The sequence below is a fragment of the Puma concolor genome, chromosome E4 (genome assembly GCF_028749965.1).
Source record: "Puma concolor isolate L17-30 chromosome E4, mPumCon1.1.hap2, whole genome shotgun sequence".
NCBI lineage: Eukaryota > Metazoa > Chordata > Mammalia > Carnivora > Felidae > Puma > Puma concolor.
In genome coordinates, this window is record NC_141683.1 from 7165037 (window position 1) to 7189615 (window position 24579).

The window sequence follows — 24579 nt, forward strand, 5'->3', positions numbered from 1 at the left end:
GGACCAGAAGCTTGTCTGTAAAGTGGCACAGTGCCTGGATCTACACATCCCAAAAGGAGTAGAAAACGAAGTAGATGACAGTACCCAAACTTTAACTCCTAGACCCAAATCTTTTCTCTAAAACAAGGAGTTCTGGTGCAAACATCCTGAGGCCTTCCTGCAAGAGAGGCCAGGCGGGGGCACCAGGGTACAGATCCCGTGCGTGCCACTCATCCCGCGCCCCAGTGCTCTGCAGGGGGAAAGCCCGACCCAGCAAAGGGCAGGTGCAGCAGCAGCCGGGCGGGTCCCGCGGGACACCTGAGCTACGGAGGGACGACGAGCGTCCGGATTGGCTCGGGTGCGGCTCCGCCCCTCGGCCTACCTCACCCCACCCGGGGCCGGGCGCCTAGAGCGCACCGCCGGCAGCGATTGGAGAAGAGCCGATGACGCGAGGGGAGCACCGTCGGGTCCTGATTGGACAGCAGCGGCGTGGGCGTGGCCGAGGAGGGCTTCTGGTTTCCACCGCTCGCGAGGCAGTGGCGGGTGCCGGCTCCGCGGCAGGGCGGCGGGGTGGGAGACCATGCGGAAAGCGGTGTTGGTCACCGGGGCGAGCAGGTGAGGCGTCCTCGGCGGTCGCGGCGGCGGCAGCGGCGGGTCAGGGGTCTCAGGGAGCAGGAAGTACGGGGCGGGCAACCGCTGGCGACCGCCCCCGGGAGCGCGCGTCTCCGGCCTTGCGCGGTGGGACCTCGCGGGAGCACCTGCCCCGCTGTTCCCGGGTCCCCGGCGCGCGACGTCCCGGCGTCCGGCCGCGCAGGGGGCTCGGTAGCCGGTGCCGGAATTGAACGTGACGGCGGAAAAGCAGCCTGGGGGCGTCGCGGGGGTCCTGTTGGTGTCCGGGACAGGGGCGCTCTCCACGCCGACCCCCGCCTCCTGCACCTGGTCCGTCTTGTAGTCCCGGTGTCCTGTCTGTGCAGGACGCTGCACCCCGGATATGTGTCGACACCCGTGAGCAGGAGGACGGGGTGGGGGTGGGGTGTGTCATTCCATCCAGCACAGAGCTGGACGCCTGCACACACTGTTAGAAAGCTAACCGTCTTCTGCAAAGTCCCGGGAGGCGCGCACAGCACCGTCACCGCCCGTTTCTAGTTATTCCAGGGTGGCCCGCGTGGACTCCGCCCCCTCTGCTTTCTCTTTGCACTAATGTGAAGAATGTGTGGAGGCGACACCCCCCCAGCCCCAGCCACTCTCCTGCCCGTTGCAGTGGGGAGGGATGAAGGCGGGGGGTATGTCCAATGTCATCTAAAATCCGTCCACTCGGGGCTACCTAGCCGCATCCCTATTAGCTAAGCCAGCGTGGCAGGTGTCTGTGAGTGGCCTGGTTTAGCGTGTCCTCTCCTCAGTGCCCTGAACAACGGATTCGGGGCTTCCCAAACTGTCCTTGAAGTGACCCAGAGTTGATTTTGTATGTTTGCTTCTTTTGCATACGTTGTGATGGATGCAATTGGATAATTATCGTAAAGACCTGCTATTCTCAAGTGAGCAGGAACAAGTGTAAATACACCTGATGCTCTGTTGGCAAAGCCCAGGCTCCGGCCGCCCCCAGCCAGGCTGGTCTGAGTACTGTTCCCACCTACTGTGCAGTTTCAAATGCCTTTTCTAAGGAGTTTATCTGTCCTTGACTCGTCCTCTTTCCTGGTGCCCATCTTGTATTTCCTCTTCCTACCTTCTACTTAATCACGTTGAGTTTTTTCTCTCCTAGTGGTTATTCGATCTCGTAGTAGTTGAGAGGAACCTGCCTCCTGCCGCGGTAGTGAAAGATCCATCCAGTCCTTATCGGGAGCTGCTCTTGCCCCTGATAGTGGCCACCATACCAACGGGGCGTGGAGCCCTTGCCCTTGAGTGACCTAGACAGCAAAGTCAAACATGCACACGGGAAACAGCTCATATGATGCTCTTTTCAGCTCTTGCTGGCGATGCTCTGAATCACGTTCATGAGTGTCGTAACAAGTACAGAAGGAACCCTGCCCGCAGGTTAATCGCTGCATTGAAAGACAGCTCTCATTTGCAGTGCAGTTATTTGTGGGTGACAGCGTTTGCAGAATGAGAGAAACAAACGGGACAGCATCCTGAGAGAGGGACTGACTGTTCAGTTGGGGTAGGGGGTTCCTTTCTTTTCATAGTTTTTGAGTCTTTTCTCCCCGCCCGGGCCCCTCATCGGAGCTCACGTTGACAAGGTCGGCTCTCTGAACCGGGGGGAAAGGCCTCTGTGGCACCGCCTGAATTAACGCATGTTCCGTGTCCGAACTGACCCCCAGCGGCGTTGGCCTCGCCCTCTGCAAGCGGCTGCTGGAGGAGGACCACGAGCTGCACCTGTGTCTGGCCTGCAGGAACAGGAGCAAAGCGGAAGCGGTCTGCGAGGCTCTGCTGGCCTCTCACCCCCTCGCCGAGGTCAGCATCGTGCAGGTGGATGTCAGCGACCTGCAGTCGGTGTTCCGGGCTTCCGGGGAGCTCAAGCAAAGGTACGCCTCTTGCTGATGGGTTTTCTTTCACCTGATCGCGTCACACAGCGGCGAACAGAATATGAAAGGGTAGGGAAACCTACAAAGAAAAAGGCGCGGCGCAAGCCGTAGTCGTGCTGGGGAGATCCGTATGGAGCGACTCATCGCACCTTCGTTCTCAATCGTAATCGTGATTATCTCACGGGGATGAATTTATGAGGACGCCTTGATGTGTGGTCAGTTGCGTGGGCAGCAAGGTGATTCCTTTCTGAATGCAGTTTTTGTATCTCTCCTCTGTGTCACACCTGCATGAAGTAGGTTGGACAGGTGTTGACATTTACCAGGTGAAGAGCCTGAGACGCAGAGATAAGAGGAATGTGGCTGAGAAGGTGGTTGGACTTCCTGTCGGTTGGGTTGGTCTTAGAGCCCACGTCTACATCCTATTTCTTCGGAGATTTTTTCCCCCCACAGGTCCATAAAGATTTGTTCACATCGACACAGTAATTGGCGTATAACAGGTATCTGAGAAATATTTCGTGTATGAAGGCATAGGGTCCTTGGACGTATAACTCCCTAGAAAGTGTGCACAAAATCGCATACAGGTGCACAGTGCATTTGTTTTCTGGGGAAAGAAGGCGTGCTTTTTTTTTGTTGTTTGTTTTTTTTGTAAATTTTAAATTCTAGGAAGAATTTATGATCCAAAAAGGTCAGGAGCCCTGCACTGGTCCGTACTGAGCCCCAGAGATATGTGGAATACTTAATTTTCAAACATTTTTGTCCTTGAGGTCCTTTTTTTTTTTAAGTTTTTTTTTAAACATTTATTCATTTTCGAGGGACAAAGAGAGACAGAGCAGTAGCGGGGGAGGGGCACACAGAATCCAGGCTCTGAGCTGTCAGCACAGAGCCCGACACAGGGCTCAAACCCACGAACTGTGAGATCATGACCTGAGCCAAAGCCAGACGCTCAATGGGCTGAGGCACCCAGGTGCCCCTGTCCTCGAGGTCCTTAAGCCACTTTGTTTCCGTGGACAGTAAAATGATGTCTGGTAAAAACGAGGAAGGCCTTCTTGGTAAAGGCATCTACTGAAGAATGCAACTTCGTGTTTTGCGTGTGGGAATTGCTGGCCATTTGCCTGTCCCTGTTCCAAAGACACAAGGGACAGGGTGAAGGTGGAAGCCGGCCTTCTTCACCCGGCTCTTCTGGGTGCAGCCTCACCCTGTTGGGAAATCTCACTTCTCACTAGTCCTGAGCTCCTGGAATTTTCTGCCACATCATCCTTCTAAAAAACTAAGAATATCTACATTTCCTATCCCCTGCTCTTCCATAACTTTGACTTTCCAAGTCTGTGAAACCGCACAATAAAGGTATTTAAAAACCCTAGCGTCAGGACAGACGTTTCGAGCTCAAATCAGGTTTCAGGCATCGTTTTCCCCAAACCTTCTCAGCCAGCGTGTCTTTTCTGTTTTGTAGAGATTTCGTGGTGTTTCCTCACTTAGCAGAGAAGAGCCTTTGTCCTCAGTTAAGAGTAGCCCGTGCTAGTACAGTTGACTTTCGAGATTTTAAGTTGTAACGTTCATAGTATTGACTTTTCTCGGTTGCCTTCAAAGTTTCAAGATGTTTAGTTATCACAAGCTTAGTGACTTAGCATTTAGTGTGAGTTGTAGTGGTTTCGCAGGGATTTGAGGCCGCAGGGCAGTAAGGTGGAAGGCAGCACGAAGGTAATACGTGTCTGCCGTCAGCATTTTGTGCAGCTTTGATGTATTTATTTCATCAGCAGAACAGCTCTTGCTGAGCTGGGTGGTGTCTCCCAAAGTTAGGAAATGATAGTTGTAGTAAGAGTCACAAATTTGGGGATGTGTGCTCGTGTCCAGACATATCCATTACTATGTCAAGAATCTCCTGGGCGCCCGGTGGCTCAGTCGGTTGAGTGTCCGACTTCAGCTCAGGTCATGATCTCACGGTTCATGAGTTCGAGCCCCACACTGGGCTCTGCGCTGACAGGGTGGAGCCCACTTGGGATCCTGTCTCTGCCCCGACCCTGCTCTTATCTGTCTGTCTCTCTCTCAAAATAAATAAATAACCTTAAAAAAAAAAAAAGGATCCCCTGCACTTAATGGCCCCAAATGGTTGTCCACGATGGTAGACCCGAGGTAAATTCGAGCCAAAGAGAGCTTGGGAAGGTCCCTTCCGTTGGCTAATTCAGCACCATTCCTGACACCTGGGTTTTCTGGCCGCACGACTCTCTTCTGTAAGCTACGTGCAGAGGAAAACCAGTAAGAAATTGTAGTTCCATTTTATCCAGACTAGAGCACTTAATGTTCTGTCACTTAATCTTTGAGAGTGGTAAGTATGCCATTTTACTGAAGCCAGACCTGAATCTGGCATTCTGGTGCAATTTCCACCCTTTGCTAAACATTTCCTTTCCATTCCTAGCAAGATGTGTTCATGTTCTTAGATGGAAGTTTGCAAGTTAGGTAACGGAACATCCAACAATAGATGGGCCCACATGACTGGTGCTTATGTGGATGGCCCAGTAGTATCCACATCAGCATGTTTAAAAATAATTTTTTATGGGGCGCCTGGGTGGCGCAGTCGGTTAAGCGTTCGACTTCAGCCAGGTCACGATCTCGCGGTCCGTGAGTTCGAGCCCCGCGTCGGGCTCTGGGCTGATGGCTCAGAGCCTGGAGCCTGTTTCCGATTCTGTGTCTCCCTCTCTCTCTGACCCTCCCCCGTTCATGCTCTGTCTCTCTCTGTCCCAAAAATAAATAAACGTTGAAAAAAAAAAAAAAAAAAAAAAAAAATTAAAAAAAAAAAAAATAATTTTTTATAACTTTTTTATTTTTGAGAGAGAGAGAGAGACAGACAGAGGGTGAACAGGGGAGGGCCAGAGAGAGAGAGGGAGACACAGAACCCGAAGCAGGCTCCGGGCTGTCCGCACAGAGCCCGACGCGGGGCTCGAACTCACGAACCGTGAGGTCCTGACCTGAGCCGAAGTCAGATGCTCAACCGACTGAGCCACCCAGGCACCCCTTCCACGTCAGTATTTTAAACAGTAAATTTAGTAATTAGAGTCATTTGGCTGTTCATTACTTGTAGACTGATCAAGAAATGTTTGTGTGGGATCTGAATTGGTGAGCGTGGATGTATTTTAAGGTCCCAGCTTTAGTAGCTACAGCCCGTGTTGTCCTGGGCTGCACGCAAGAGGGCACGGAGACCGTGTAATGCGCAGAAGTCTAGGGGATATTCTGAATATTCATGATGTCTGTGAGTGTCATGAGGGCAGGCTTGCCCCTAGCTCGAGGAGTACACTACATTAAGTCTTACATGGGGTTTCAATATGAAAGTGCTCCCTCTAGTCCACATTTCACTGTTCTCTCCATGACGGGTTCCATGACATGTGCCTTCCCCCCATTCAGCTTCCGTAATCTCCTTGTATTCTTATGAGCCCCCCTCATCTTGTGATACAGAGGAGCCGGCCATGAACAGTGACAGGTTTCCACATGCATCTTTTGCTTTAGTAGATATCTTGGCATTCAGGTTCCAGCATTAATGGATCAGATTGGGCGATTATCAATATGATATAAATTTTACCTATCAACAGGGAAGATGTGACTTTTTTTTTAATTTTTTTTTTAATGCTTATTTATTTTTGAGACAGAGAGAGACAGAGCATGAACAGGGGAGGGGCAGAGAGAGACACAGAATCCGAAGCAGGCTCCAGGCTCTGAGCTGTCAGCACAGAGCCCGACGCGGGGCTCGAACTCATGGACCGTGAGATCATGACCTGAGCTGAAGTCAGCCGCTTAACCGACTGAGCCACCCAGGCGCCCCCGTGACTCTTTTAAAAAAAAAAAAAAAAAAAGGCAAAATGTTTCTAAGACCAGAAGGAGAGTTGGTTTAGTAGACTGAGGGTGGCCGTGTGCAGATCCTAATTGGGAGGACAGAGGTGGGAGGACTGTTGATCTGAGATGTAACTTCAAAACCCAGCCTAGCTCCCCAAATTCTGTTTGCAGCCACCGTCAAAAAAAAAGAATACTCAGATATTTTTTGTGGCTAAAGAGAAACCGTTGAGAAAGAAGTGGGTGTAATGTGTGATGTGTTGTACCTTCCCTTCAACTGGCTGTGGCCGCTTTTTTTGGTTCAGAAAGTGTTTTCTGTCCCTCGTAGGCTTTCTTTATTCCAGTTGCTCTCGGGATAATGAACCGTCTTATCGTGGTGTTTTCCTTGCAGGTTTCAGAGATTAGACTATGTCTATCTGAACGCTGGGATCATGCCCAACCCACAGCTGAATATCAAAGCGCTTTTCTCTGGCCTCTTTTCAAGGTAATGTTCAATTTCTAGATGAACCGAGTGGAAGGAACCCGTTCCTTTTTTTGCCTCGTTTTGCCCTCAGCAGGTTAAGTTAGGGGGCTGAGGGGCGGTGGACAAGAGTCGAGACAGGAAGTGTTGCAGCCGCATCATGAAAGAAAAGCATCCGTCTTTTGTGGGAGAGGCTGGAAGTCCTGGATCTCAGGGTGTTCTAGGTCTCCAGGACATTCCAAACTGCTGGATGTTTCAGAAGGTGCATTTCTAGTCTGCCTGAGTGTGATTAGCAGCAAGAACATTTCAGAATCAGGCAGCATTGTCCGCGAGACTCCAGTATCCATGAGACCGGCTTTGGAAGTATCTCCCAGCTCTGTGGCAGGTGCTTTGCCCGGTGAGCTGGGGAGCGCGCCCAGCTAAAGGTGTCCCTGGGAGATTCTCCATACGGAGTAGCACAGTGGCTCCAGAAGTGTTTGACCGTGACCTGTAGTAAGAAATATACCTTATTTTGTGACCTCGTGTACTTATAAATAGATATTCATACTCTTTTTGCATGCTCCTTACTACGTTGCTACTTTTATTTTACTTCTCTTCCATCACACACACACGCTGGTCTTGACCTAATAAGTTGATCTCGTGGCAAATCACCGTGTTAATATGTTGGGTGCTTCAGGAATTCCCTGTAGAAAACTAACCTGTGTAACTTTCACAGTTAAACATCAGTTTGTGCTGGGGTGAGACATTTTCCCCTTGGCATGGCTGTTCTTTCCCCACAGAGGTTCACCTGCACCCCAATGCGGGAAAAGGTGAAGAGACTTTTAGCAGCAGGTTTTTTGTGTCAGGTTCCTGTTGGTGGTAGGAGTTAGAGGTATGTAAATATGTCTCTGAATTGGGAGAAAGGAAGCATTTTTGCGTCTTATTATGCACTCACAGTGACACAGTCTGAGAAATCGACATTTTTATTCTTTTTAAAAAAACGTTTAGGGCGCCTGGCTGGCTCAGTCGGTTAAACATCTGACTTTGGCTCAGGTCACCATCTCACGGTTCGTGAGATCAAGCCCCGCGTCGGGCTCTGTGCTGACAGCTCAGAGCCTGGAGCCTGTTCGGATTCTGTGTCTCCCTCTCTCTCTGCCCCTCCCCAGCTTGTGCTCTGTCTCTCTTGCTCTCAAAAATAAATAAAACATTAAAAAAAAGCCTTAAAAAAATGTTTACTTATTTTGTGAGAGACAGAGTGGGGGAGGGGCAGAGAGAGAGAAGGAGAGAGAGCATCCCAAGCAGGCCCTGTACGCTGTCAGCACAGAGCCCGACACGGGGCTTGAACTCACAAACCATGAGATCATGACTGGGGCCGAGATCGAGTCGGCTGCTTAACCAGCGGAGCCACCCGGGCACCCCACGTGTTTTTATTCCTGATGTTATAGGATCAAGGAAAATGTAGTTTTGGGGCAGGGGAGGGGCAGCAGGGAGCGTTTTTCAGGATCTTCAGTTAAAGAAGCTTTTAAAAGTCATACAATTGTCTTCTCCTGTTTCAGAAAAGTGATTCATATGTTCTCCACAGCTGAAGGATTGCTGACCCAGGAAGATCAAATCACTGCCGACGGGCTCCAGGAGGTGTTTGAGACCAACGTCTTTGGCCACTTCATCCTGGTAAAAAGACTTGAGGCTCATTCGGCTCACATTAGTGTTGCAACCTTGAAGGCTCACATGGCTGCAGCCCAGGGCTCTTTGTTCAGCTCACAAATTCCTGGCTAGCATTAAGTCGTTGGGTACTTAAATAGGATGATCGCTGTACTCTCTGAAAACATTGCTTCCCTAAAGCAGTGTATCAATACATTAATTTTTTCTTTTGACATTGGCTCTAGAGAGTGGAGGGAGAAGTGCGAAAGAGGCACACGGCGTGTGTGTGTGTGTGCGTGCGCGTGCGTGCGTGCACGCATGCGCAGAACTGTGAGAAAGTATACCAGTCCTGTTCTGAATGTTCTTTGACACTGGGCTTGGCATCAGATAGGATGGGGTGGTGGGCAAGCCGTTGTTAAATGGGAATTCATACCTGATCTTTTATTGATTGGGTTTCTTGGGTGTGATTGCGGATTCTTGGGTGTCTATACTGCATTACAGTTCCAGGCACGCGCGTGGAGTTAAGCAGGAGATGTGCAGTTTGCCTGGCTTGTTCAGGGCTCTTGCCTCAGGCTTGACCCCATGGGACAGCTTTACTGTCTGCGTGAAGTAATGCCAGACCACGTTGCTGGTTGCCTGTAATTCCTTGGTGTTGGAGGGACTCCTTCTGATGCTGGCTGGCCAGCGCAGAACCTGTATTTCTGACACCTTTTTATTCACCGCCACCTGTCTCCACCTTAAGCCTAATTTCCCTTAAAATTGGACCTCTTTCAGCACCAGCCTGTATTTGCAATAAATGAAGGTGTAGCCAAACTCTGGAACAGTATGGACCCGTTCAAAGACATGTGATAAATATTTTGCACTTCTGTGGGACAGCTTCTAGCATTTTATCATAAAGAAGGACTAGCGAGGCATAATGTGTATAGTGTGGTCTCGTGTATGTAAACACACAGGAGAAGATGTATCCTCACAGAGTGTAGATAAATGTGTATAATATTTCTAGAATGATACAGAGGAAGCTGGGAGCACTGGTCACCTTGATGAACTCGGGTACCAGGGTATCAGCAAGGAGGGGGACTTTCATGTTTCAGTCCATAACCTTTAGTGCTGTTTATTTAATGCGATGTGGTGTTACTTTTTCAATGGCAAAAGTTCGTTAGAACGCAAAGTCGGAACGGGATTGAATTCTTGTCTGGTCTTTGTTTTTATACCTTTCCACAGATCAGTTATCTAGTGTTTCCTGTATCTTTTTATGATACTCGTTCTTTGCCCTCTTCTTGAATTATTAAATTAATCGATAACGATAGAAGATAATTATTGCTATTACGACTCCGTGAGTTTTTTGATGAATCTAGTGTTTAAAAATTAGGTTGTTCCGAAGATCAAGCATTGGGGTCATCTGGGTGAGGAGAGTGGTGGCCGTGGGCAGAGTTAGCATAGGTGTCCTGCTGACACGACCCAGCCTGTGGATCCTTTGACAGGTGGGCAAGGCAGCTGGACTTTGGGAATTGACTTGTCTAATAAAATAATCAGGAGGCTTAGAATGCTTCCCACTCTCTTCAAATAGGTTTAAGAATCTTACCACTTTCTATGGAACGCAAACTTGCATTCTAGGCTCCAGGTGTCAGTGCATTTTGTAAACGGATCCATCCCAAGTTTGATCCATATGCAACATGACCAAACTTTTAGGATCGTTACAGAGTATAGAGGTAATTTCCGTGAAGTTCCAAGCACAGAGTGGTACCAGTTAAACTTGATTTAATCTCGTGTTTTTGAGTTCTCTTGCTTGCATTTGATTTATTCATCACAAATGTGGATGGAGTGCATCTGGAACCTTTCCTAGGTTTTTCTTTAGTAAGTTTTTTGTTTGTTTTCCAATAGTTTGATTTACAGAATTACTGCAGATATAGTACAGAGAGTTCCTGGACCCCCAGTTTTCTGTCTCATTTAACACCTTTCCTTGATGTAGTACATCTGTTGCAATCTGAGAACCAACCTTGTTATTAGCGGGAGTCCAAACTTCATTCAGATTTCTTCAATCTTCTAAGATCCCATCTTGGATACCACAGTACATTTAGTAGCTGTCCCCTTAGGTTCCCCTTGGTTGTGACAGTTGTTCAGACTGCCGTTGGTTTTGATGACCTTGACAGTTTTGAGGATCACTGCTGAGGTATTTTGTAGGCAGCCCTCAGTTGGGATTTGTCTGAAGTTTTTCTCGTGGTTAGACTTGAGTCATGTGTGGGAGGAGGACCACAGAGGTTAAGTACCATTCTCGTCACATAATATCAAGGGTGTGAACTGTCAACGTGGCTTATCAGCATTGATGTTCTCTTCAATCCCCTGGCTCAAGGTAGTGTCGGTCAGGTTTCTCATTGTCAAGTTCCTCTCTGGTTTTTCTCTCCTTTTCCATGTTGTACTCTTTGGAAGAGAGTTAGTGTGTGTAGCTCACACTTGTGTTTGACCCCCTGAAGGGTCGATTAGCTACCTAAATTATCTGGAAGCTTTCTGCAAGAAAGATTTGTCTGTTCCCCGTTTAATTCTTTTTTTTTTTTTAATTTTTTTTTTTTTAAACATTTATTTAGTTTTGAGAGAGAGTGAGTAGGGTCGGGGCAGAGAGAGAGAGAGGGAGACACAGAATTTGAAGCAGGCTTCAGGCTCTGAGCTGTCAGCACAGAGCCTGATGCGAGGCTTGAACTCATGAATCATGAGATCATGACCTGAGCTGAAGTTGGATGCTTCACCAACTGAGCCATCCGGGCGCCCCCCGCCCCATTTAATTCTTTATTCAATCATTTCTTGGTCGATTTGATCTCAAAAAAGCTAAAAAAAAATCGTTTACTATATTCACGTGGGCTTGCGGATACTCATTTCCTACTTTGAGTTGTAAATACCGTATTTTGTGCAAAAAAAATGATTTGCTCAAGTTGTGTCCCTTTGGGCCATTGGGGGTGCTCTCTGTTGGATCTTGCATGTCTTTGACGTAGCCTCATTGTCATGGTTTCCCGTTTATGTTTTGAGCATGCCCGTTCTGGCACTACACGATGCTGTGGGCTCATCGGGTACATTTTCTGCCCCAGACCTAGAATCCGCCTTTTCTCTAAGGAGATCTGGTTCCTCTTGCTGGACACTGGTATGAGAAACCAAGATTCGAGGGCTCGTTGCTATTGATGCATCAGTAGCTTCTAGGCTGACGGAGCAGGGAGAGAATCCGTGCATAGTAACCCATGTATATGTTAGTATATATTATAGTGATGTTATAGTATATGTTATAAATATTTTTATATGTAACCATCTGTGTCTTTATGAAGCTAAACATCAGTTCATCTGATGTCTCGAACTCATTTCCACATGGATCATTCTGGCCTCCTCTCTCGTGTGTCTGTAAGAGCCGGCCCGGCAACGACCTACCTGTTCAGTCGCAGCATACATTTATAGTAGTTTCCCGGTTGTTACCCTGTACGCCTCCGGTAGATTTCGATCCATTTTTTGTTCCTTTTTTGTTCTTTTTTAAATCTCCTTCAGATTCAGGAACTGGCACCTCTCCTCTGTCACAGTGACAGTCCTTCCCAGCTTATCTGGACATCGTCTCGCAATGCGAGGAAATCGAATTTCTGCCTCGAGGACATCCAGCACAGCAGAGGCCAGGAGCCCTACAGCTCCTCCAAGTACGCGGTTGACCTGCTCAGCGTGGCTGTGAACAAGAACTTCAACTCGCGGGTGAGTCCTGTCTCCGTGACGCAGGAATGGCAGGGTGGCGATTTCTGAACTACAGTTGATTTTCTGGTCACCTTGGCTTTCTGTTAGAAGATGCGGTACTGTTTCTTGAGCAGGATTGCTGTGAAGACAAGAGAAGACATGAATAGGAGTGACAGGTGGTGCGTGTCAAAGTTTTAGGGCAGAGATAATTAGCTCCTGGCCTTGGGTACACGGGCATTCATTCGCCGTCCCGTAGCTCCTCAGCAGCTCTGGCTTCCGCAGCAGAACGGGACCCACGAATGATGCGAGTACCTACTATGAAGCACCTGCTGCGTTTCAGGTGCTGTATCTTTACCTGTGTGTGTCATTCAATGCCTTTCCTGTCCCAGGGACAGTGCGGACAGTAGGTCTGAGTATCCCCATCTTCAGATGAGGGTTAGGTGATTGCCCCCAGCCGTCACGCACAACTCGTTACTGATGGTAGAGCTCAGAGTTGAGCCCAGGGCCGTGTGACTGTAGGGTGGAATTTTCCCACTAAACCATGCTGTGTCCCAGTGTCTGCCATATCAGGTGCTACAGGACAGCCAGGGGTGACAAAGCCTTCTGCACAGTGGGCTTGGGTGACGCTCCAGAGCTCTGTCTTTATGAGGACGCTGGGTTTAGGGGGTGTGTCTTTGCAGAAGGCAACCCTTGTCAGTCTCGCTGGCTCCTTGTGGCCTCTGTGGTCTGGAACTCACTGCTGCTCTGAATGTCTCTCTTGTTCGGGTCTAAAATCTTAACTGAAAATCTCCAGTCTTTCCCATGGCATTTTCCTTTGTTTGCTTTGACTCTGCTGTTTGAGCGTGGGACTGTGGGGAAATTTAATTCCACTAATATTTACAAAAGACCTACCGCGTGTAGGGCACTGGGCCAGGCTTAGGGTTGCAGAGAAAGGAGAGAGAAAAAGATAACCAAGGAGCTGTCTGCCCTTGCCGGACCTTCTCTGATGATACGTCAGAAATAGTCTAAGACTTTTTTTTTTTTTAATTTATTTATTTCTGAGAGAGAGCACACGCAGGAGAGAGGCAGAGAGAGGGAGACAGGATCCGAAGCAGGCTCCGCACCGTCAGCGCAGAGCCTGATGCAGGGCTCGAACTCGTGAACTCTGAGATCGTGACCGGAGCCGAAATCAAGAGTCAGCCAGTTAACCGACTGAGCCACCCAGGCGCCCCCATAGTCTGGGCCTTCTGTGATAGTCTAGACCTGGTTTATTCTGGAATGGACACCTTGTCAGGTGGAGCTCTCTCTTCTGTGGTCCGGGTCCTAGAACCGTGCCTCTCAGTGAAGAGTCGAAGCTGAGAACATTCCCCTAGAACTGGATTGGAATCCTTGGACAAATGATCTCATCTCCCCGTGCCTCAGTTTCCTCATCTGAAAAACAGTGCCTGCTTCACAGATTCGTTAGGAGGGTTGAAGAGGGGCCGGGTGTGATGCAGTCGCAGCCGTGGTCTCGGAATGCGCTTGTGCGTGCGCGCGTCTGCACGTGTGCACACGAGGGTGTGCCTGCCCACACGCACCTGTCGGGTTTGCAGGTGTGTGCAGATGTGAATGTGATCGTGTAGGTGGTGTGTGCACGTGTGGAGGTGCCCCGGGTGTACAGAAGGCGTGTGGTCTATGTGTGTGCACCTGTGCTGGTACGTGTTTGTGTGGCCATCATCATCAGGATTATTATTGTTATTATTATTTCTTGAGTTCGTGTGTTGGTCTAGTTGTTGGCCCCCTTCTGAGGTTCCTTGAGATGTTTAAAAAGTTGTCACAACTGCTTGTTTCTGGCAGCTCCCTTTTGGGGACAAGGTCAGAGTGGATTAGCTGCTCTTTTCGTAAAAGGCTCTGGGATTTTGCGTATGTTTAATTGTCCAGTAAGCTTTGGGATTTCATCTTTTACAAGAAAGGGAGTTTTGGCTAATGCTGCTGCCTTCTAAGGTCTGTATGATTGGTTTTCCTTTTTTTTTATATATACATTTATTTATTTTTGAGAGACAGAGAGACAGAGCATAAGTAGGGGAGGGGCAGAGAGAGGGGAGACCCAGAATCTGAAGCAGGCTCCATGCTCCGAGCTGTCAGCACAGAGCCCGACGCGTGGCTCGAACCCACGGACCGCGAGATCATGACCTGAGCCGAAGTCGGACGCTTGACCGACGGAGCCACCCAGGCGCCCCGGAAGAACTCCATCCTCTTAAAGGCTTGTAGCACTGGAAATGCTGGCGGGTCCGTGCAGGCTACCTGGTAGAGTTTAATCGTTCATTAATGACCCGTCACACGCATCTGCGAACCACTCAGGTCCTCACAGCTGATTCCCTGTGATGTGTGGGGGGACCGTGTTCTTGGACGAGGCTGCCTCCTTGTTTGTTTCTTTTGTTGCTCAACGTTAGAACATCACGTGTCTCAGGGACCTTGGGTTTCAGTTCACAGGTTTCTTCGCTTAGGACTGAGTAGGCCCTGACTTCCTAGCTAGTTGCCAGAATAAGAAATCCTCCTCAGCTATCTGCGGCGGGGGGAGCTGTGTTACTTTCCTGGGAAGAATTTGGGGTCGCTGATGAGTCCAGACTCTTAACTGTTTTCAGGGGACCTTTGGTGGACCACAGGATCCCCGGGCATTGGATTGTCTGTGTCAGGCGCCATCAGACCTCTGCCGCTCTGAATAAAGAAAGCAAAACTCTAGCTTCTGTTACCCAGGGCGCTTTCTGTCCACTGACCAGTTGGTGGTACACTGATGTGTCCTATTTCCTTTTAAAAGAAAACATAGGGGCGCCTGGGTGGCGCAGTCGGTTAAGCGTCCGACTTCAACCAGGTCACGATCTCGCGGTCCGTGAGTTCGAGCCCCGCGTCGGGCTCTGGGCTGATGGCTCAGAGCCTGGAGCCTGTTTCCGATTCTGTGTCTCCCTCTGTCTCTGTCCCTCCCCCGTTCATGCTCTGTCTCTCTCTGTCCCAAAAATAAATAAACGTTGAAAAAAAAAAAAAAATTAAAAAAAAAAAAAAAAGAAAACATAAAATTACAAGCGAGAAAAGTAGGAGTTAAAATGGTCAGCAGCTACGTGAGGTAAAATGTAGTAAAAATTGACCTGAATAAACTAGCAAGACGAATCCCAGTGCTCCAGGGATTAGTAAAGGCCGCACAGGGCCCTTCCTGGTAGCTGGGCTCTCTTCTTAGGGCAGATCTTTCTAAAATGACAGGTGCCGGGCTAGGGAGCTGATGGAGGGCTGGCTGTGCGAGGGGTGTCTTTGTGGCGCCACACGCAACCCTCCATTCCCCTCTCACGGCACGAGCTCCCCCCTCGAGCTAGAGGTGTGCTTCTTCTGTGCCTGCGGGGGGCAGACCCAGGCTTTTAGGTTTGGCTGTCTGTGACGTGTAGATCAGAAACTTCTTGAAGGCAGACACCATACTGGAAATGTCTTCTTCATCTTCAGGACTTACTACGATCAATAAACTGGCCTTCGATTACGCCAACACGTCGCAGACTCGGGTAACCAGATCCTGCTTTTCTCTTCCAGCCTCTAGTGTGGCTGTTCTTTGTACTGGGAGTTTCTTGAGAGCAGAGAAGTGCCTCTCCGTAGCGAGCTCTCCGCACGTGATTCTTACGCCGAAATGGCTTGCCCACCTTCGAGGGCAGCTCAGAGCACAAACCGTCCGCGCCCTGGCTTCCTGGCTCATTGGTGTCTCTCCTGTATTCAGGAGCATGTAGATGGGCTGCGTTGGTATGCACGGAATTTGAGTCTTACGACTGCTCCTGTCTCTGCTCCCAGGGTCTGTATTCCAGTGTGGTGTGCCCGGGTACCATGGTGACCAATATGACGTGTGGAATTCTCCCTCCCTTTGTGTGGACACTGCTGATGCCAATCATATGGCTGGTGAGTGACAGACGCTTCTGCTCCTACTTTCTCTTCGACTTGGGACCCAAAAGGTGTGTTTAAGGGTTGGGAAATGATCTAAGCAGTTGAACCAGAAGGTGGCAGGGTTTCACTTCATCGGAGGTTCCTTAGTAAGGAACCTCTACGTCTCCCGCAGCACCACCCATCTGAATGGCCCCTTCTCTTTAAGGGAGTGAGCCCTTGATCATGCATCGTAGTTCCCAAGAGTTCTAGGATGGCATAATTTGGGGAAATCTGTGTTAGGTGACGTTAAAGTGGATTTCTCTGAGCCGTCAATGCATTGAAAGTTCCCACAAGAAGGGAATGGCTGTGCATTGTGTGACCACGGAACCACGTTTTTGCTCATTTGTTTTTGTTTTGTGCTTCGGGCATGTGGCAGGACCAGAGTTTTCACAGCACACGTTAGAAAATGCTTGCTTACGGGAAAGGTTTCTCTCTCGCAGAGCTCTGGCAGAAAACGTCCCTCTGTTGTGGCAGGCAAGGGGAAAAGAGGAGAAGGAAATACGCCTCCGTGTTAAAAGTGGCTGGCTCAGAGTGATGGCGATTATGTGATATTTCTCTTCTAGACTTGTGATACTTAAGTGTTCAGTGATACGAAATGCAAGTTAACCTTTTTCAGTATGTGAATGAATAATGCTTTGGTGACTCTTCTAAACCACCACAAAATGACTGTTGTTTTCTTTTCCTCAGCTTCGCTTTTTTGCAAATGCTTTCACTCTGACACCGTACAATGGAACAGAAGCCCTGGTAGGTCGCTAGAGTTGCAGTAGCTTGTACGGTCGCTAAGCAGATATAAATGTATTTACGTACGTGTTTTAAATGTTTACTTATTTTTAAGAGAGAAGGAGTGCGTGCGGGGGAGGAGCAGAGAGAGGAGGGACAGAGGATCCGAAGCAGGTTCCGTGCTGACAGCAGAGAGCCCGATGTGGGGCTCGAACTCACGCACCGTGAGATCTCGGCCTGAGCCAAAGTCGGATGTTCAACCGACTGAGCCACTCAGGTGCCCCAGAGCGGATATAAATTGCAGCTCACTGATAGTGGAAACAATCTCAACAGAAACGATAGGCTATGTAAATCATCAGCGTCCTGTTTTGGACTAAGGCCGAGTGCAGAGTATTAGGAGTGAAGTTTAAGTTTAGTATCCACCGTAGCCCTGGATACCATGGTTGTAGGGACAGCGCGTCTGTGGAAGCAAAGTTCGCCAACAGCTAGAGAGCAGAGCAGCGGAATACTACAGGGGCAGGCAGAGCAGGATGGTCACCGGGCCCTCGGTTCCATGGAGAAGGTCATCTTGCAGGCCAAGAGTACAGGCGACACAGTCCAACTCCCGTTTCCTTATACGAAGATTCTCTTTCCTCTGTTTAAATATTAGAGAATCGGTTTGTTGCTTTGTTAGAAAACCAGTGCATTTCCTTAAATCACACGTGACAAGTGGATCCCGTGTGGCAGACATGATTAACTACACAAGTGCTGTCTCTCAGGGTTTGTCAACCCAGGGCCCAAGGGTGCCCTCTGCTAACGGATCTGAATTGTCACACGAGATGAAGCTTATCTGTCCTCTGTCACTGTAGTGCTTGTACTTAGCAGCCTCTTAAATCTTGGCTGAGTTGAAATTAACCAAGGAAAACATGAAAGAAATTGGTTGCCACTCTTGTTTTGGTAAACGTTGCAGAAATGAATGCATTTATTATAGGGACACAAATTGATTGTAGAAGCAAGTGCTTTTAAGCCACTTCTAATGAGTCCTTAATATATTTGCCAAAGCATTAGAGACAATGTGATTACTCATTCACATCCCAGATACTGAAAATCAGGTGTGGCGGTCAAGTATATGCTGAGTGTCGGTGGTGCGAGGAACACTTAGAAGACAAAACCTCCAGGTACTAAGGCGCTTAGAGTCGTATTTGGAAAAAAAGAGAATGTCGAAAATAAAAATAGGCGAGAAAATAAGACATTCTGTCATCGGGTGGTAAGTCCTCAGACTAATCACCGGGGGATCAGTGGGAGCCGGGCTGGTTGAAGCAGGCTTTGCTTCCTTGGTCTGGGCTCTGAGGGATAAGTTGGCTCTGGATAGGACAGCGTGACCCACGTCACAGTTTAAAGAAATCTGTTGTGACCCTGCTGTTTTTTCCTAAAATGTCGATGGATGAGTCACTATCCCCCTGACTGCCATTTAGTGATGGTTGTAGATGCTGGTGGATGTGGATGGATGGGGATTTGGGTACAGCGCACATGCAGGAAGGATCTCAGGTGAGATTCACCTCCTTACGTGGGCTAAGCCGGAGTGGCCGAAAGCACAGTGGTTGAGGGTGTGGACTCTGGAATTCTACGGATTCTCTTCAGATCCCACGTCTCTGGTTTCTGGCTGCGAACGCCGGGGCACATGTTTTCATTTGCTTTTATCATTATCTGCAAAACAGGAATTCCAGGCACGGACGAGAGGAAGCTTTACTATAAAGGGTTTTGTGTGTTTCAGCGTTAACGATTTCAAAGAAAACTGTCCTAATGAAAACAGTATAGTTCTGGCAGGTGCATGGACAGGTCAGTGGAGTAGAATAGGAAATTCAGCACAGGCCCCCAGCACACAGGTATCTAGTATATGGTAACGATGGCCTTCCAAATTAGTGGGAGAGAGGGGTTATTCTGGAAATTGTGCCAAAAAATAGAATAGGATCTTCATACCTCACACCCAAATAAAACTCTAGATAAATTCAAAGATTTACACACGACGGAGTTAAAATATATAATGACTAGAAGGAAATATGGGGGACGTTTCTAAATCGTCTAAGAGTGTGGGGGCATCCTTACTCCCAGGAACAGACTGAACATTTTGATTAAATAAAAGTAATCAAATTTTGTGTGACCCAAATCCTCACTGTAAATCTACTCCAAAGACTAACCACGATGCCCAAGAAAAAGTACCTGGCACTCATATCACAGTAACAGGTTAAGTTTCTTCCTGGTTAAGGAGCTTCAACAGTCCAGAGAAACAACAACCTATTGGAACAGTGGGCAAAAGTTGTGAACAGAGAGTTCTTAAACTGTCTTAATCGCACGGAAAGGTGCTCGACCTTACTCATACTAGGAGGCAGCCCCCTTAAGGCTGTAATGAGATGGTTTCTCAACTCTGATCAGCAAAGATTAGAAAGTTTGGTACCGCACTGTCCTGTCAGGGGCGTAGAGAGAGAGCGTTCTCCCATCTAGCCAGGGGGAGGGTTGACTGACGTAGCCTGGATCAAGGACTGTTGGGCAAGATCATTCAAAATAACACACGCACGTCCCCTTGACCCAGAAATTCCATCATTGGTATTTATCTTACAGATGTTCTCAGACTTAGATCATTCGCTACAGCGTGGTTTGTACTAGCAGAGGCTGGAGACCGCGTGTATGTCCATCCTTTGGAAATTGATTGTGTACATTCCATCCTTGATTGATTGTGTCAATTTCCATCCATGAGATAGAACACTGTTTCTTTAAAAAAGAATGAAACAGCTCTCTATTTACCGAGTTGAAAATATCTCAAAGGGCCTATTGTTCAAATCAAAATGGCAAAGTATCGAATAGTATACATTTGGCTTCCATTTGAGTAAGAGAAAAGAATATACAAGCTTTTAAGCAAATACCTTTTCTTTGGAGGAATATGTAAGATACTAGCTTGCTTCCAGAGGGGAGAGCTAGGTGGCTGGAAAATTGTGAAGGTAGGGAGACTTACTTTTTACCAGTACATCTCCTGAATGGTGTTCACGTTCAGGCCTATGAAGAACGTGAAATAACGTAACAATATATCGTGTACTTACCGTAGCATGAGCCGAGTATCAACTCTGAAAAAGCCCTTCTCTATGCTGTGAACTTCAATTTGGGATTAAGGGGAGAGATGGCTAAAACACAAGGGGTTCTTTGCTTTAAATAAATTTTCAAAGAGGACCATTAAGCAGATTGCCCTACTTCCTTCAGGGTACAGTAGTGGTTCATGAAGACGTTACAGTTCGCTGATGATATTCAAGAGAAGGTTTAGAGTTTGTTTGGAGCTTGGTAAAGTGCTGATTATCAATCCCCACCAGCCTCACTCATGTCGGGCAGAAGAAGAAAAGAATCATGGACACCCTCTTCCTTCCTAGGTATGGCTTTTCCACCAAAAGCCCGAGTCTCTCAATCCCCTGACCAAATACCTGAGCGCCACCACTGGCTTTGGAAGCAATTACGTAATGACCCAGAAGGTAAATGTGTTTACACTGTGGCTCGGCTGCTGAACTGGCCCTCATGGCGTCCCGGCTTCCCTTCCCTTGTTTCCCGTTCTGGTCACTGGCATCTCACTGGCCTGTTTTCCTTTCCATCTGCTCCCTCCTGCCTCCTGCCTCCGGGCCTTTGCATGTCCTCTGCCTGAATGTCTACCTCTTCTTTCAACTGACGGACAATTTCTGCTTACGCTTGAGACCTCGGCTTGTCCCTCAGCCCTGTGTGACCCGGTAGACCAGGTCCAGTGCCTCCGTCGTAGGCTCTCTTGACATCTCATACCTCTTCTGTGTAGGATTCATTCAACGCCGGACTTCTCTGGCCAACTGTAAGCTCTGTGAGCAGGAGGATTATACCCCCTTTTCGAGCACGTTGCCTCGCATGTGATAGGTGCTCAATAGATGTGCTGCAACTTGGGTGAAACATGAAGCGTCTGAGTGAAGTTAACTTCCCTTTGGGTGTTCAGTTCTGCTCGCGACGGTTACTGGCTTCCGTGCATTGGTATTTTCAGGAGGCACGGGATGAACTGTGGGAAAAAAACCCAGAGTGCTGTTTTTTAGACTCCATATAGTCTTCCAGAAAGAAGTCACACATGGAGTGACATACAAGAAAATAGGGTAATTTCTTCTGAACTTACAGAACTATTTTTGTTGTATTTTTGTCCCTGTTAGCAAGGTTTATTTCAGCCTCCCATTTCCCACTGCCTCATTTACGTGGGAGGCATCGGCATAAAATAAAATGAGATGGAGGCAGACCAGTTACCCCAGCGACGTCGCATAATCGGCGGTGGTCTTGTCTGTGTGAGGAACGTGAGGCCTGAGGGGACTGTGCTCTCGCTTCCCATGGTGTCTGTTTACTAACAATGAACCTCTGAACCTCCAGCGTTTTCCAAAATATGCCCTGTGGGATTCTGGTTCCTTGAGAAGATTTGCAAAGAGCAGTTTGTCAGCCAAGTTTGAGAAATGCCTCGTATTTTATTCCCCCTTTTCCGAGGCCTCCACGATGCACACTGGCCCAGGACAGGCTCTGAGAAGTTGCTGCAGTTCGCGCGCGCGTGCGTGCGTGCGTGCGTGCGTGTGTGTGTGATGTCTCATCCTGCTGTTTCTGTTTCCTGACTCTATGACTTGTTTTCCCTTCAAATTTTATGTAACACTTCATAGTATCCTGAAGAAGAAATCCTTGGGAATTCTGTTGTAAGTTAGTAAGCTTCCTTGTTTACAAATTTTTGTTTTCTTTAACATTTGTTCAGTTTTGAGAGGCAGAACGTGAGCAGGGGAGGAGCAGAGAGAGAGAGGGAGACACAGAGTCCAAAGCAGGCTCCAGGCTCCGAGTTGTCAGCTTCAGTGCCCCACACGGGGCTCGAACCCACGAGCCACGAGATCATGACCTGAGCCGAAGTTGGATGCTTAACCGACTGAGCCACCCAGGCGCTCCAATAAGCTTCCTTTTAAAAAGGCCCTTAGAGGGAATGCCTTGTTTATGAACGGGGAGAAAATGTTTAATTCCATACACCAAAATATTTTACTGGCATTTCATTGAAATGCATTGAAGAAAGTGTTTTAAATGTTGATTAATTCAGAGAAGTCAGCTTTCTCCTCTGTTCAGAGGTGGGGTTGAAGGAGATCTCGAACACCTCTAACAGTTCCAATATGGAAAAATGCTTGACAGGGTTTAAAATGAATGTAAATGTTATTTCCAGAATGTTAGGTTTTCTTTGATTTTCAGCCTCTCAGCTCTGGGAAGAAAGAGACTGTTTTTTTTTCCGAAGTTTAGGCTCGGTGTTGACCTGAAAAGAGACACCACTTTATTTTATAGGCGGTGAAAGCTTGCTTTTACATACAGTGTATCACTTAAAACAGAAGAGTGTGAAATAACAGCAGGTTAAACAAGATGAAAGCTTAGATTTCTTGCGCGTAAAAGCAGTTTTGGAGAGAGGTAGTGTTGGGCCGGTATGGCACCCCCCAGACTGTCAGGTCCCCAGGGTCCTTCCGTCACCCCTCTACCGTCCATAAGGTGTGACGCTCATTCTTATGGCTCAAGAGAGCAGTACAGAAGCAGGGAGAAAGGAAGGGATGCCCATGCCTGTAAAGGAGACTCCTGGGCAGTACGACATGCTTCCACTCAGACCTCGCTGGCCAAAGCGTGAATGCATGGCACCCAGCGTCTTCAATGGAGCCTGGACATGTGGGCTTTTATCTGGAGGGCAGTGCACGCAGCTGAAACTCGGGCTCCATATGAAAGAAGGTGGACATTGGGTAGATGGCGGTTTGAGTTCAAAAAAAATCTTTTGATCTTTCTGTTTTGTCCTTATATGACAGTCGGTTGATGTCTTCTGTTACTGGATGCACAGGGGTTAGCGGGGAGAGAAAAACCAGACCTTTCAGTCTTGCTGGGCAAGGGCAGCGTCGGTAGGTTTGGTGAGTGTTGGAGTTTGGTCTTAACATGTCCTCAGGATCTCAGAGTCGGAAACCCCAGCCCTGTCCTCCCGGCCCTGTTCTCTTGTTTCCGGTTCTCTAATGCATGTTGAAGGCCTTCCTTTTACACAGAGCCCATTTGTTTCATTTTTCCTCTCTGGTCATCGCTGTCTTCGCTTCTTTTCTAGATGGACCTAGATGAAGACACCGCTGAAAAATTTTACCAAAACTTACTGGAACTGGAAAAGCACGTTAGGGCCACCATTCAAAAAAGAAATCATCAGAGCTGACCGTTATCCCCTCAGAAACACTGCGTGCCTTCTGTGCATTCTGGACTTCCGTTGAGTTGGATGAGGTGCACTTTTGGGAGACCGTGAACTAGAAGGGTCTCTTTTCCTTCCTTTCAGGATTCTAAGACTGTGTGTGTGTGTGTGTATGTGTGTGTGTGTGCGTGCGCGTGTGTGTGTGTACCCATGAGAAAAAGATGGGTAAGTAAAATATCAGTTAAATAGTCTCCAGGATGGTGTCACAGCAAAATTGTGCGAGGGTCACCCAACCAAGTATGTGCTCATTGGTTCTGCCAACTGGAGCCCAAGGCCCACGGCGTGGGATGAGGTGTGGACCCGAGTAGCCGTGACACAGGCACTCGCTGGTCTTCCACTTGGCCTGCTTGAGCAGGAGAAAGTACTGGTCGCCCTCTGAGCGGTAATCTGAGCTCTGTCCCTTTTCTTGTGAATAGTTTTCTTGGGTCTTGTACCCGATTTCTTCCTCCACATGCTGCTTCTAAAAATCCTGACGTCGTTAGAATCCTAACAGTCCTAATACAGATACCCATGTAGTTCATCGCAGGAACAGAAGTGTCTTTGTGTTTGCACCACTTGAATCCTGTCTTCTTTTGAAAGTGTCTTTTACTGATGTTGAGGTGGCCTGTGTTAATACTGTGCCCGACCCTTAGCACCATTTGCAAATTGGTTCATTACTGACCAACCTGTGTTCGTGCTTATATTTTAGCGTAGGCACACTTGCAGCAAAACGTGATTTACTCACGTTGTTTCAAATTTTCCAATTGAATAATTGCCGGTGAGCTATCTGCTGGTGTCAGCAGCAGCTGGAAGTGGTTAGGACTCAAGTTTGCGTGATGTGAAGACAAAATGCTATGAGACGCCTAGGTGTTTTTGCCCCGAATACAACCAGCACCCTACCTGGATTGTAATAAAGCGAGCAAAAGTTTGAATGACTTAATAAAAGCAAAACAGGTTCTAGAAATGTCATTTCTATACATTCTCAGTACGGATTTTGGTTATGGTTTCTCTAATTTTGTTGCTAGAGATGCCGTTGATGCCGTTAAACATTCTGTGCGTGAAGAGAAGGACCGAATGGTTCTGCCCGCCCCCCAGTGTCTTTGGGGTTGGAGAGTGGAGGGCAGGCTGGGTTGAACTCTCGCAGCCACTCACACTGCAAGTTTGCAGGAAGCACTTTATTGTGGATCTCGGGCTCCACATCAGGGAAGTGGAGTAGTTAGCGTCCTGCTTCCTGTGGTCACGGGTGTGGAGGGACATTAAATGCAATAACACATGGGAATGAATAAAGAGCATTTTTTGAGAATGGTGACAGTATGTTTTTTTTTAATGTTTATTTTGAGAGAGAGAGAGAAACGGAGAAAGAATGTGAGCGGAGGAGAAGGGGAGAGGGGAGGGAGAATCCCAGGCAGCCTCCACGTGGGGCTCGAACTCAAACTGTGAGGTCATGACCTGAGCCAGAATCAAGAGTCGGATGCTCAACCGACCGAGCCACCCGGGCGCCCCAACCATACAGTTTTTATCAGAGATGAACAGGCCGGAACATCCTGGTTCAAATGGTGCCGCGTACCGTGATGACTGTCCGTGTCCCATCTGACTGAGAATTGGTTGGCAGCATCCAGACCAGCAGG

General features: G+C 48.3%; 1 protein-coding gene across 8 annotated transcripts; it reads left to right on the forward strand.

Moving 5' to 3' along the window:
- Nucleotides 1-449: 449 nt before the first annotated feature.
- Nucleotides 450-24254, forward strand: HSD17B7 (hydroxysteroid 17-beta dehydrogenase 7). Of its 8 annotated transcripts, XR_015246325.1 has the most exons (11): nt 451-594; nt 2295-2498; nt 6709-6801; nt 8313-8427; nt 11920-12114; nt 15877-15981; nt 16693-16749; nt 20121-20219; nt 21396-21428; nt 22554-22652; nt 22838-24254. XR_015246325.1 is itself a non-coding variant. In XM_086694442.1 (10 exons), exons 1-10 carry the CDS (start codon nt 560-562, stop codon nt 22937-22939), a joined length of 1038 nt encoding a protein of 345 aa, XP_086550568.1. In that variant the 5' UTR covers nt 451-559; the 3' UTR covers nt 22940-24254. The 8 variants fall into 8 exon arrangements, 7 of the variants coding, with proteins under 7 accessions (XP_086550572.1, XP_086550568.1, XP_086550569.1 ...); XM_086694442.1 differs by lacking the exon at nt 22554-22652; XM_086694443.1 differs by lacking the exons at nt 16693-16749; nt 22554-22652.
- The last annotated feature ends 325 nt before the right edge of the window (nt 24255-24579 follow it).

Coding starts and splice junctions, on each gene's coding strand:
- HSD17B7 (XM_086694442.1), top strand. CDS start 560: ATGCGGAAAGCGGTGTTGGTCACCGGGGCGAGCAG. Junction 595..2,294: donor TTGGTCACCGGGGCGAGCAG/GTGAGGCGTCCT, acceptor ACTGACCCCCAG/CGGCGTTGGCCTCGCCCTCT. Junction 6,802..8,312: donor TTCTCTGGCCTCTTTTCAAG/GTAATGTTCAAT, acceptor CTCCTGTTTCAG/AAAAGTGATTCATATGTTCT.